The 14736-nt window shown below is 44.2% G+C and overlaps 1 protein-coding gene across 1 annotated transcript in view; it reads right to left on the reverse strand.

Annotated features, from left to right (window-relative positions):
* The window catches only part of ABLIM3 (actin binding LIM protein family member 3), a gene marked incomplete at both ends in the record, with an annotated part of 145628 nt that overhangs the window by 103052 nt on the left and 27840 nt on the right, over positions 1-14736 (reverse strand). The window contains one exon of the mRNA XM_079701541.1: positions 1051-1188. Within this exon, the coding sequence (XP_079557667.1) occupies positions 1051-1188 (138 nt within the window). The remainder of the gene's footprint in view (positions 1-1050; positions 1189-14736) is intronic.

Consider the following 14736-nt stretch of genomic DNA (forward strand, 5'->3'; position numbering starts at 1 on the left):
CTTGCTGTATTTGGCAGACCTTGAGAAGTATGGTCTGTTTCAGGCAGTAGGCTTTAGGAATGATAGTGACAAACCAGAACGGATCAAGGAAGAAGACTTCAGGATGATTATACAAGTTGGAATCATTTCAGATGAGGCCCAGTTTAAGGACCTGCAATATAACTGTGTATGTGGGGCAGACCTGGCTACAAGTATGTGAAGGGCAGCCACCAGGAAAAGCAACCACAAAGAGCTCATCAAACCCCATGAGGACAAATCTAAAACCAACAAGTGGAAGTTAAAGGTTTGAGGTCAAACATTTTCTAAACTCAGAGCAATCCAACATCAGAATGGATTCTCTGTGGAACAGGAAGCCTGGAAGAAAAGATTCAAGAAGTGGAGGCTGGAGTGGCATTAGACAGGGACACTGGGGAGAGAGTGCTGTCCTGTTTGGGCCAGAGGGCTCTCCGGGCTCCTTCAGCCGAGTTCCTCTTTTCCTGCTGCTAGCAAGCCTTCTTCCTTTGGGAATGCTTAGCTGGGTTGAGCTAAGGTTTTATAAATTAGCCATGGGGAAGCTGTCACAATTACAGGTAACGCAGCGTCCATCTGCTCCCAAATTACAAACCTTACTGAAGTCAAGACGTACCTTCTCTCTTGTTAAACCTAACCTCTGAGGACTGTCACACTCATGTCAGAGCCATGCCAAATTTTAGCCGTGACAGCTTGCTCTTTCATTGGCTTTCAAATTGATTTATAGGCACAAGCCAGTAGTCTTCTCAGATGTGTAAGATAAACTTGCAGGATTGCCTTTTTCCTTCTGGGTCAGTGCTTCCACTCTGGGGTCACCAGGCTCCCTTTCTCCCCCGTATCCCACCGCTTCCCTCACTCTACTCTCCCTCTTCACGCCATGCTGCTGAAGGGAGAATTCTCATTACTGGCTCAAGGAAGGTCATTTTAGGCCTTTGCAGGTATCTCAATTGCCTGTGTCTGTTCTGCCTGCCCCATGGCATGTCCTGGGGTGAGAGCATGGCGAGGAATCTGAGAAGGGTGTTGGGAGATTGGGGCTCCTACCTTGACAGGTGAAGCATCTGATGTGGAAATGGTTATTGTGGACGCGAACCACCTCCCCTTTGCAGGTGTCTCCACATCGATAGCACTGGATGACACTGGAGCTGCCCCGGGGATTGTAAGGATTCTGCTGATAAGGAACTGTAAAGAGAAACAAAGAGATCACCATCCAGAAGGTCCTTATTCTTTAAAAAGTCTGCCATAAGAAATGATTATAATCTTAACTGGCAGAAAAAGCAGAAAGGGTGAAAATGATTAGCAAAATACCTTCAATACATCATCAGGCTGAGTATGCCAAGCTAAGACATCTTTAGAAGGTGAGTGGCATTAAGATATGAGTCCATAAATCTCCTTAAGTAGGCAGAGACTTACGAGTGAGCATAACCTTTTCTTGCAATAATGGAGGCCAAATTCACAAATGAAGAAAAATAAAAGAGGAAGTTGAGTATTTCAAGGTAAATGATCCAGAAATACTATTTCTTGGGAGATCTCTGGATCAATACCAGGCCCCAAACAAAGGGAATTTAGGTCTTGCCATTGACTCCTGGGTCTCAAGGAAATGGGTGGCTGACTCTACCTCCAAATGGCCTTTTTGTTGAGCAAGATACAGCCCCTCTCGGCACCTCAGTTTATACATTTATAAAATGAGGATGGACAGTGGTAGCTGACTTTCTATAAAGGCATGAAGGGAGGCACTCTAGTTGGAAGGAAGTTGATGAGGCGACTCACCTTACAACTGCCTTTGAACAGCACTTTCCATAACATTGAGAAAATGTCACATGTGTATAGTTAAGAAGAAAGAGCTGGTGGAGACTATGAAGGGGCTGAAGTCACTGGGATTGCAGTGCTGTGGTCAGCATTTGATGATGCTGTAGACCTATACTTGCCTTTTGAGGCTACTGATCTCTTGCTTAGATTTTCTCATGGCTACTTTTCTAGATTTCCTTTCCCTGAAATATACTTTGCTTGACCATTCTATAATCTGGTCATCTAGCATTTAATAATAGTAGACACCTGCCTAGAACACAAAATTTCAGGGTTGGAAGGGATATTAATAGCTGTCTGGTCCAATCGCATTATAAATAAACTGTTGAGATAACTTTGCCAGTGAGGAACCCAATCTTCTCTCTTGGAGGAAGTCCCTAGGGCCCCAGGGAGAGAAACACTCAATTCCTCAATTTTTATTCAAGGCTGTAGCAATAGTCCACAAACTTCTGCTCATACCCTATTAGGATACGGCTCACTTTTGTCCTAACTATAAGGATGACCACTTGATTGGAGGGGAATTGGTGTCTAGCATTTAGACATGTAGACTTACTGGCTAAACTCTGAATAAGCATAATATAAGTTAACCTGGACTCACAGAAACCTTGAACTGCCAAGGAACCTAGAGGTCACCTAGTTCAAGGGTTCTTGACCTAGTGTGGTAGTTGTTGGGTCTGTTCACTGAAATTTCAATCTTTTATTCTTGGCACGTGGTGTCTTGCTTGGCAATGAAATGTGAATGGAAATTGTGTGTCACTTCCAACTGGAAGCCCTAGGAGCCAGTATGGTATCTGCCATATTGCCTTCCCATAGCCCAGCAGCCAGTGATACCCCCAGATGGTGTGCAGGATGCATCAGCTTGGATCCCTGGCTGAGAAGTCCTGGAGCAGAGCTCTAAGCTAACCCAGGATGAACATCTATCATGAGCCAGGAGGAATATTTGATGGCATATCTTCTAAGATTTTTTTGTTACTGTAGCATACCTGACTGATACACCTGATATCTAATATTTCTAATGAAATATAAAATTTGGTGTTATATACATTATCCTACAGCTTTTTTCAGATTCTCAAAGATGATCTCCATAACTGATCTCATCCACCCTCCTCCTTTTAAAGTCAAGGAACAGGAAAGCAGGACTTTCAACTACCTCCCACATCTTGAATCATAAGTGCACGGTAGGGCAAAGAGCTGGTTGCTTAGCCCTGAAACTACTATTGCTTACAACTTTGCTATCTGAGGTGGGAGAATAATACCTTTCTTACAGTCTTTCTCTCAAGGAGTTCATGCCCCTTATTTAACTCTTTTTTTTTCTGTCTTAAATTTAAGACAAAAGCTAAATGAGTTAGCTAGTTAACTAAAATATTAATTAACTCAGTAAATGGGTTAATACATGTAAAGCATTTCAAAACATGCATGAAGTGCTCCACAAATGTATCCAGTGCTCCACTGGTATCATGACCATCACATCCTCCCCAGAGCTCAGAGCAATCTTTCTCCATCCCCAGAATGTCCACAAACATTCTCCTTAGTCCTGTCTCCTTTGCTTCTTTTTCCGATTCCTGCTTAATGTCCCCTGGAATATATTTCACTCTCCCATCTCCCCCCTCCCCCCAATTTTGGAGAAAAATATAGATTCTATTTATATGAGCAGTGTAATGATCTACTACTGCTAAGGGAAACAAAGCCGTGAGTCTGAAGATAAAATAGGAATAGTATAATCATCACCATCAATAATGAGAGCTCTTGAAAGTATCCAAAGTCCCTCCAGAATCACTACGCAAACTTTCATCTCCTCTTCTAATTGATCCCACCTTATTGGTCAAGAGCCAGCAAGATCAATTAAATTTTTCATAATTTGATTTTCTGGGGAGATGGATTAGTGATCATGGTTTTCAGTCAAAACTCAATCTTTGAACCATTCAAATAAAAAGCCATAAAATCAGAGTGAGGGGATGGAATGGGAAAACAGATCTTCTGGGGCAGAGTACCCATGGGCTCCCAGCCCTAACTCTACTGCTCCCTTCAGGATGAGGGTGCTGTTATGGTGATGCTGACTGTGACCAGAGTCCACAAATGTCTGATGTTTATAAATAGTCCCATAAACAGAAATGCATGCATCGTTGGTGTGAGTTCTTCCAGATTGCTGATGCAAGCCGTGACTATAAAAGGTCAGCGGTGTAGCATGATTTGAGCTTACAGACATGTGAAGACCTTTCCTTATCCAGACCGTGCCAACAGGAACTCTGGGGATCAAGGGAAGCTCCACTGAGATATGCCACATCTGCTCTTGCCCTGGAAGCCACCTCATTTTCAATAAGATTTTGTATTCTCAGTTAAGTCAGCAACTTAATCTAACCTTATTGTGTGTGTGTATGGGGGGGGGTGCGGTGATATCTCTTCCCTCCAGTCTATAACACCCTCTGAAACTCTAAAATTTTACTGTTGATTTTCTGCTGGTTATTATTTCCATTAATTTTTATCTCAAAGTACTAAAATTCAGTCATGTGATTTACAATATTTATCTATGGGCAAATGTCTTTTGAATTCCAAATTGACTTATACATGAAGTTTTAGACTGCTTTGTGTTAGGAACTGCCTATCCTTCAGAGCAACATTTGAAAGCAGGACATTAGTTCTTCAAAGCCTCAAAGGACATTAGCTCTTCTCACTTGTGAAATAATCCATGAAGTTACCAAGTTTAGACATATGGGTCATGTGCTATATTTCTAAAACGCATGCAAGGAAACTCTGGCTTCTGTTTCACGTTAGTTGGCCAAAAAGCGTACCCAGGAGAGTCATTCCCAGTTACTAGTCCTTAAGCGGTGATGTCCAATAGAATTTTCTGAGATATGGAAATGTTCTATATCTACTCTGGCCAATATAATAATCACTAGCCATATGTGGCTATTGGGCACGTGAAATGTGGCTATTGGGCACGCGAAATGTGGCTAGTGTGACTGAGCTACTGAATTTTTAATTTAATTTTAATTAACATAAATTTACATTGTAATAGCCACATGTGACTAGCTGTTGCCATAGTGGACACGATAGCCTTATAGTTTCACAAATTGGTATCTGCCCTTCTGGGCCGGTCTCGCCAAGCCCAACCAGCCTGTGTGCTGGTGCTTAGAAGCATCCCTGTCACCTGAGCGGCACACCCCACACCAGGTGCAGGGTGAGGTGAGGGGAGACAGTATCAGGCCCTGGCGGACACAGTGTTTAGGGCCAGGCCAACTGGGCAATTAGAAACAAGCTTTTCCCAAGGACTTTCTATTTTTAAAAAACTCTGGAAGACTGTATAATAAAACTTATAAATGCTAAAAAAAAAAAAGATTGAAGAAATTAAACTTGGTTGAATCCTATTTATACAAAAATAACATGTATGAATTAATTTGGGAATACCACCTCAGACTTAAGTTATTCCTTCTTATCCCTCAAGAGTTTTTTGTTTTTTTTTGTTTTTTTTCAGTACGCAGGCCTCTTACTGTTGTGGCCTCTACCATTGCGGAGCACAGGCTCCGGACGTGCAGGCTCAGCGGCCATGGCTCACGGGCCTAGCCGCTCCGCAGCATGTTGTATCTTCCCGGACCGGGGCACGAACCCATTTCCCCTGTATCGGTAGGCGGACTCTCAACCACTGCGCCACCAGGGAAGTGCCCTGAAGAGTTTTAAAACTGTACTTAAAAATAATTTGCAATAAGAACCAGTTACACACACATTCACCCATCCTGCATTTGATCTGGAGACAAAAGCTTCTGCGCAGTGAAATAAATATTGATTGTTTTTTAAAAGGACAATTTTTCAGGCACTGTAAGACTGAACAATCTTAATCTTTCCAAGAATAAAAGCAAGATAATCACTTGACAATGGCTATCAGTATACTTTTTTAAAATAAATTTATTTATTTATTCATTTATTTAATTTTTGGCTGCACTGGGTCTTCCCTGCTGCACACAGGCTTTCTCTAGCTGTTAAGAGCGGGGGCTACTCTTCGTTGCAGTGCACAGGCTGCTCATTGCGGTGGCTTCTCTTGTTGTGGAGCGTGGGCTCTAGGCACGCAGGCTTCAGTAGTTGTGGCATGTGGGCTCCGTAGTTGCGGCTCGTGGGCTCTAGGCACGCAGGCTTCAGTAGTTGTGGCATGTGGGCTCCGTAGTTGTGGCTCGTGGGCTCTAGGCACGCAGGCTTCAGTAGTTGTGGCATGTGGGCTCCGTAGTTGTGGCTCGTGGGCTCTAGAGCACAGGCTCAGTAATTGTGGCGCACGGGCTTAGTTGCTCTGCGGCATGTGGGATCTTCCTGGACCAGGGCTTGAACCCATGTCCCCTGCATTGGCAGGCAGATTCTTAACCACTGCGCCACCAGGGAAGCCCCCAGTACAATTTTTTTAAGAAAGAAAAACAGCTGGTCAGTGACTATGAGATTAAAAATTAAGGGTCTGAAACATTAAGTATTCTTCTATATGCTTACCAAATCTTTAGTGTTCTAAAGATGAGAAAATACATCTTAATTCCACAACTAAATTTGCAAGTAAAGCTCTTCCCCAAATGTTACCAAGATAATTTAAAACTGCTGGAACAAAACAACATATTGGAAGGGGAGGGGTGACTGGCCCCTCTGAAGTTAAAAGGAGCATGAGAGTTGAACAATAGCAGGAAACAAATTCCGCATCCAGTTCCTCTACCTGGCTGTTCCTCTCTCTCTCTGTCATTCCTCATCTTGTGTTTCTCTCTCTGATAGGTAGTGCTGGGGGTAACGTGGGTCCCAATTCCCTCTCTGCAGTCACCTAGTTTTGTACAGGATTGGGCAAATCCTGTAACTTCTCTGGCCTCAATTCCATCCTTAGTCACCAAGGAGACTGGACAAAATGATTTATAAAATTTCCTCCAATTGAAAACTGGTCCTGTCTCTGTGTGTCCTTTGCTGTACATCTTTCTTTCCCTCCACCCTTTCTTTTCTCCATTAACTTTCTCCAGCTTTTAAACTAGACTGTGCTGTATCTTATCAGATTTATTAGTCTCTCTTAAAAGCAGATAATGGCATGATTCCTCTCTCATAAACAATGCGACCTAAGTTACGTTCTCTTTACTGATGTAGTGCCTGCACCATTTTTTTCCCTCTTCTGAGGGTCACTTAACCTTGTAGATAAAAGTGTTCCCACATTCTAATTGAGTTGTCTTTATAAAATAGTCTTTAAAAGGTAGAAGCACCTATGCAAGGCTGGGGTATAATTAAAAGAGTGACAAAACTGATGTGGAGACAGTATAACAACTGTGAATAACTGGCTGGAAGTGTAATAAAAACAGTGGAGCTTCTGTTTGAACAGTGAAACATCAAGCAGAGAATCAACCGGTTCAGTAATGAGCTCACAACAGCCTGGGGCCCAGGAAAACCACCGGGTACAGCAGCTGTCACATGCTGCCAGCTCCCAGAGTACCCTTAGCGTGTTCACAGGTATTCGCTAAAGACCCAGGGGGAGACTCAAGTGAGGATCCAGGCATTTCACAGGTAGAAAGCTATCGTCTGAAAGGTTAGGGTGGGGTCTGGCTATAAGAGTTATCTGGTAGTTCAGAAACAGGCCCTTCAATTTGATTTTGGAGTTGAATCAGAACACACGGCACTGATCCTGTTTCCTGTGTAAGACCACAGAGATGTGGGATCCCTGTGTGGGAAGCGGTGCGAAGAAGCTCACGGCACAGAGGTCAAGGGTGTAGATGCTAGAGTCAGGAGGGCTGCATTTGTGTCGCAGCCCTGCCACTTGGCCAAGTTATGTGAGACCAGTCTTAGTTTGCTCATCTCTAGAGTGGGAATAACTCCGGTCATTTGTGAGTATTAAATTACCTAAGCAATATAAAAGTGTTTAGTACACTGCTTGGCATGTCACTTGGGCTCCATAAGTATAAGGAATAGTTAATAGTAAAGAATCTTCAAAGCCATGTACCCCTACCTCCTACTCAATGCAAGAGTTCTTTCTAAATTACTACCCCCACCAGCTTGCCACTGAGCTTTGCTTGAACATTGTCAAATCCGTTTTGGGACCAGTCCAGCTTGGGCAAAGGTTTTCTGGTTTTCCCTCCCTGCTGTCAAGAAAAATGCCCTTGGCTGCAGCCCATTCCACCAAAAGCAACCTCCTTTTTTCTCCCCCATCTCCAAACTCTCTCTGTTTATAGGTTTGAGCTGCAGAGGTGGGTGGCGGACATGCTTTTGATATATCCTGCAGAGGAATGTGTGAATTGGGTGTTTCCCGTAGTGGGAATGAGAGGCTATGATCTATGTTTTCCTGGGGTGGTGTATTTTGGGCACATCTGCTGTTTCCAGGGGGATGTGTTAGCGTGCTTGTTGTCTGTGCAATACTTTGTGTAAGTGAGTCATTTGTTTTCTGAAAACTCTGATAGGGAGACGGTGAGAGCTGCTTTTGGTAACCCCGAAGGGTCACACATGTGTCATCTCATTGTGTCATTACATCTATGTTCCTCATGTGAATACCTGGAACCAGACTCTTAGAGCTTAGAGCTGAGAGTGGGCTGGGGGTCCGTGTTCCAAGATGCAGAAGCATAGGAGGGAGTTTGGAATGGAAGACATGCATGAAGAAACTAGAGGGGTAAATGCATAAGGGAAAGTCTGGGAGGATAATAACATAATATTCAGGGAGTGGTTATTCCATAAGGAACTGTGCTCAGCAATTTACATATGTCATCTTACTGAGTTTTCATAATTCAGGAGGAGCTATTATTATTATCTTTATTTTTCAGATGAGGAAATGGAGACCCAGAAAACTGAGGTCATTTGTCCAAGGTTACACGGTCAGTAAACGGCAGAGGCAGGATCTGGACTCAGGAAGTCTGACTCTAGAACCTGTGCTCTCACTGCTAAGCCCTACTGCCTGCCATGCAGAAGAGCCAACAGTGGCTACCTCTGGGGAGGAAGTAGGCTCTGGGGGGCGGGCAAAAAGGGTATCTAATTTTCTTCCCTCAACGGTAATCATCCATTGCCCAGTTGAATACACACACACACACACACACACACACACACACACGAATTTTACAAAGATTTAAGAATAATGATGGGGCTTCCCTGGTGGTGCAGTGGTTGAGAGTCCGCCTGCCGATGCAGGGGATGCGGGTTCGTGCCCCGGTCCGGGAAGATCCCACGTGCCGCAGAGCGGCTGGGCCCGTGAGCCATGGCCGCTGAGCCTGCGCGTCCGGAGCCTGTGCTCCACAATGGGAGAGGCCACAACAGTGAGAGGCCCGTGTACCGCAAAAAAAAAAAAAAGAATAATGATGGAGGGTACTAGCATACAGACCAGGAAACTGGGAACAGTAAATCTGCCTCTCTGGCAGACGATGAGGAAACTGTGATTGCTGCCCCGGGGCCAGGGGATATCAGCCTTGAGTGGCTTCCCTGGCATGGGCAGGGACAGCCTGACAGGTGGGCATCTGGGTGCCCTGAGACAGGCAGGCTCTGCAGGTGCTGGCAGCTGCAGCAGAGCAGAAGCAGGCGCTCTCTGGGAACCTCACAGATGGCCCCGGCCTGGCCACAGTTTCCCATGTCAGCAGGTCAGTAAAACAGTCTGTCACCCCAAGACGATGTTGTAAAACCTTTGCTGCAACAGAAGCTCCTCCATAGCCTCCCTCTGCCAGGCTCCACAGCGTGTACCATGGTCATGGCGTGCAGCTGGCAACACGGCTCGTGCCGTCTTCCTCAGCAGCGTGTTGTCAGGACATGTGTCAGAACTGCATGCTCTTGGCCAGACAGACTGATCTTGCTTAACAGCCAGCTGCCACGCTACAGCTACAGCAGAGAGGACCTGGGCTAGACCCAGACGGCCTTCCCCGGGGTGAGCATCATGGGCCAGGAAATCTGAGCTGAGGTCCACAAAGGGATTGATGTATTTCTCACTTGTTAGTGAAGTCACTTGATAAAATGAGAACTGCATACTCGTTACTCATTTTGCAAATTCAGAAAGTCGACCCAGGTGTAATGTCATAGAATTAACTTTTCACTTTTTTTCTATATTAATCTCATTGTAAAAAGCTCAAAACTGTATACTTCCAATTGAACTCAATCAAACACTTTAGGATAAAACAAAAACAAACTCATCTCTTTCTTATAACTCAACTTGGTTCCTATTTCAAGACAAACAGAAACTAAGCTTTGGTGCGTTTGCCCCTCTGCTTCCCCACCCCGTCCTGTTCACTGGGGCTGCGTCCCCGCCTTGGCTCGGAGGGCAGGTGCACAGGGCCTCTTTCTAAGGATTCAGTGAGACCCATGTTCTCACTTCTTTGAGATTCTCCTCCCCACCTGTGAGCCAGGCAATCAAGTTTGTTAGCTGTGAGTAAAGGAGCCCTTTCCGCCCTCCCTAATTTATGGTTTCTCTAGAACATTTAACTTTGAAATAAATCCTTCCTGTTCTAAGCGCACAGACGTCTGAAATCCAAAAGCCAGGAAGCGACCCCTTTTGTCTCTGCCTTCTGCTGCCCATCCAGGCCCCGAGGCCTCGCTCCCTGAAGAGAGGGAAGGCTCAGGAGGGAGCCTGAGAGAGGGAAATGCCAGTTAATATTTCAAAACTATCATCTTGCTACACTTGGTCATGGGGTTTTAGGAATATAATATACAGAGCTGTGTAAGAATGACTGAGGAATAGACGAGATTTGATGGAGAAAGGGAAAAATCCCAAGGTGTCTGCCAGCCTTGGCATTTTTCCCACTTTGGAGTGGCTTCTGTCAATTAACACCAATTCTCTTGTCACTGCTGACTCTGTCCCTCCATACCTTTACCAAGCCCCCAGTCAGAGACTCTGAGAGCTGTAAAAATAGCTAACAGCTAACGTGAATTAGGCAATTACTATGTGCCAGACCCTGTGCTTCATACCTACCATCTCATTTAATTCTCACAAACACTCCATGAGACAGACACCATATGATCTATTTTATATATTTTGTATTTTATATATGGGGAATCTGAGGCATAGAGGGGTTAATTAATCTGCCTGAAGTCACACCACATGTACATGTTAGATGCCTAAACAGGCATCAGAAGGACTAGGAGAGGCTCAGTTTTCTCTCCTCTCCTCGGGGCATCCCCAGCAGGGTATCCTTTGCTCAGCATCTCCTGAGGGAAAGGAGACCTGGCCAGGCATCCCTAACAGGGAGAACAGCGCTGCCCCACACTGAGGGCTTGTGGCACCCTTTCCACCTTTTCCTTATCTGAAAAATACTATTTGGGTTTCGTCTGGGGCCCTGGAAACCATGTTGGAAATAGAGGAACTTCAGGAAGCCAGCAATTGTCTTTGTGCTTTGAGTGACTCAGTCCCTTGGCCTCTGGGCCAGAGGTTTTAATACTTATACAATGTTTGCTTCCTGAGACTCTGGCAGGCCATCAATCTCTGATATGCTGTGGGGAAATCCAAGGAATAGCAGCTGTCACCCGGGTTCCCCTTAACATACAAATTTTTAGTATCAGAGCCGAGAGCATGTAGAAAACATCTGTATGTCTAGAGGTTTCCCTCCTCTTTTTTTCAAAGCTATGAACCCTTTATTGAAATGATGAGATGGCCTCTAGGTTATACTGATTCCATTGCAAAGCATGCTTGGAATGCAAACACATGATGACCTGGTGGTCACTCAGGGAAATCCCTCACACCAGGGCTGCTGGCATTGGATGTGGCTCCCAGACACCTTTACTTGGGAGGCCTGGTGTTTGTTTTTAAATCCTTCCAGAGCACCGTTGTTCCTAACTCTTCCTTTTGCCTCACCTCTGGCCAGCTTCTCTCCTGCGCTGCCAGGCCTTGAAGGCATGGTGTTGTGATTCCCACCTAGAGGCCTAGGGCTCCAGAGGTGCTGTGACTGCCCTGGGGTAGGGCCTGGTGTGCCACCTACTTGTGACCCCTCTCTCCCCAAGGTAGTCCCCAGGGCACCTCCTGTCCCATCTCATCCACATTCCCACCTTCACAGATACAGCCCTGAGGCTCAGAGAAAGGAGAAACTCGCTCAGGGTCCCCATCATGCTGGCCCCACCAGGACTAGCAGGAAAGTGCCTTGTTTCAGATCAATGACAGCTTGCAGGGCAGGTCAAAATGAGCTGTAGGTGACATAAGTCAGGGAATTCTCAAAGCCAGCCCACGCAGCCTCAATTCTGAGAAGGTGCAGGTCTCCTGGAGACCAGACACCTCCCCCCAGCTCCCATTTTGGTGTCTAAAGTGCTTATCCCATTGCTCAAAGTTCTACAGGCTCCCCCCCATGGCCTCTGCAGTCATCCACTCACTAGAAGCCCCTCCAGCATGATGATACCACCAGAGGGGCTCCCCTTGCAGAAATCTGACCCGCTGGTCAGGCCCTCTCTTCCCCAGGGCTGAGAGGATGGCTTACTATCATTCCACTATATCCCATCTCCTTCCTCTCCACCCTCCTCCCTCCCACCCTTTCTTTTTCCTTCTTTCTTTATCTTCCTCCCTCCCTCGCTCCCTCCTACCTTCCTTCCTTGTTTTTTCTTCATCTCTCTCTCTCTTTTTTTCTCCCTTCTCTCCTCCTACCTTTCCTTCTTGTTTTTCTTCACCTCTCTTTCTCTCCTCCTAAGATTTCTCTTAATATCTGGTTCTTCCCTGTCAGAGGGAACCACTTCCTTCTAGTCTTTACTCTGTCATTAACTTTTGGTGAGGTCTCAGGCAGGGCACTCCCCAATTCTGGGTCACTGTTTTCCCAACTATAAAGTGAAAGGGTTGCATTCTGTGATCTCTGAGTTTCCTTTCAGATCCAATTGTCTATACCTATTAACAGAGTTGCAACACAAAATACCTTCAGGGGCCAGGCAGGTAAAGTCAGTGAAAAATCCACCCAAGGGGACCAAACTGGAGAAACTGGGCCACCGGAAGGGGAAGTTGCTACCCGGCCTCAGCGGATTATTGTCTTGCAAAAACACATCAAGGTCCCAAAGAGGCCTGTCTGTGGGAGCTGGATTCTGCCTGTGGGCCACCAGTTTGGGAACTCTGCATCCAGACAGATAGATGACCACAAAGTCATTTCCAATTACCATCGAGAGAAGTCACATGCCCACCACATGCCTGTAGGATCTGGAAGAACAGAATTATTTCTGAAATGAGGTCTTGCAGAGCCTCAGGCTGGACAAGGGAGCACCACATAAGCATGTTACTCTCAAGGTCTCGGTGACATTACTCAGGGACAAACAGAGGTTTTCAAACTTTTTTTAACCATGACCCACTGGAAACAATTAATTTAGCAAAATGACCCAGTACACAAATATGTGACACAAATGTTTCTCAAACAAAACTTATTCTTAGTACACATAATATGTACTGATATTTTCTTTCCTTTTCCTATTCCCTTCCATTTCAATACTTTATGCCATTTCATTAAAAAACGTTGTTTGCAACCCAATAATATGTATATGATCAGAGGTGAAAAGAATGATAAAGATTATTCTAGGTTTGCATGGTCCACTATGGTAGCCATTAGTTATATATAACTATTCAAATTAAAATTCATTAAAATTTTAGAAAGTTAAAATTCAGTTCCTCAGCCACACTTGCCACATTTCAAGTACTCAATAGCTACGTGTGGCTAGTGGGAACTGTTTTGGATGACACAGAAAAAATAATGTTTTCATCATTGTAGAATGTTCTATTAGACATTCCTGATTTACAACAAGCCTTACAGTCTTGCCAATGAAGAAACCAAGACCCTTCAAAGAGATGTATTTGAAATTGTGGATATATGGGTTGGGGACAAATGGACAGAGTCTCAAAGATGTCTGCCAGTGATCACAAGAAGAATTAGGATGAAGAGTGGGCCCCCTTCAGATTTATCCTCATTATAGGATTCACAACTCAGAGTCCATCCTGCAAGGTGCTGTATCAAAAGCTTAACTTCCGCAGAAAAACAGAAGCAAATTTTCATTGCTCTATGGGGCATTTATGGAGTAGTTTCTGTGAGCTGGAGAGAGAAGAGGCTCCGGAACCTGTCAGATCTGGGTTCAAATCCAGGTTGTATGATATTGGGCAAGGTGCTGTGTCACTGGGCCTTAGTTTCCCCATCTGTAAAATGGGGATAATAGTATTTACCTTTTAGAATTTTTGAAAGGAGAAATAATATACATAAAATTCCAAGCACATTGTCTGGTATGTTATGTGCTAAGTCAAAGTTTGCTATAATAATAATAATGATAGTTGTAAAAATTAAAAAATGAAGCTAAATATTGTGAAAATGTAAAGATAAAGTAAACAAATCTCCTATTCCAAAGGAAATTCCAGGATGGAGTAGGGGAGATTTTTAAAAAACTGTATCTCTAATGCTAAACCCAGCACTTGCTACTAGGAGGCACTCAATTCATACTTGCCAAATGAATGAATGAATAAAATATATCCCTAAATGCTACAGTCTAAGGTACAAGTTGTTAAAGAATCAGAGAGATACAAACATGAAATGCTAAGATTTTTATGAATTATTTCTGACTGGGGGGGGAGAGAGAAAGAAAAAAATTGGAGAAAGCACCATGGAAAGATGTCATTTCTATATTTTTTAGTAGGCTCTTGATATATGATATGTGGGTCAAAGAAGTCAAGATACACAGTAACTAAGAAAAAGAGAGAAATAAAAGACCAAAAGATAATAGGAGGAAAGACAAAGAATACACTTTCTTTTGAGATAAAAAAAATTAATAAAAATAAAGATCCTCCCTAAAAATCAACAAACAAAAGTTGCTTTTTTATCTTTAGGAGACAAAGCTTCATTCAAAATTTCAAACTGAATTTGTACAGTCCAGGGTAGGAGGGGAAAATGCTTACGTTCAGTGTGTATCAGCAAGTAGTTCTCAATTATTGTTTGGCCCATGTATCATGCCCTGCAAACTGCTTTTTTTCATCCATAAATATAGTGGACATCTGTTGTTTTGCCTCTTCAGCATCTGCTCTCT

This window comes from Hyperoodon ampullatus (genome assembly GCF_949752795.1).
Source record: "Hyperoodon ampullatus genome assembly, chromosome: 4".
NCBI lineage: Eukaryota > Metazoa > Chordata > Mammalia > Artiodactyla > Ziphiidae > Hyperoodon > Hyperoodon ampullatus.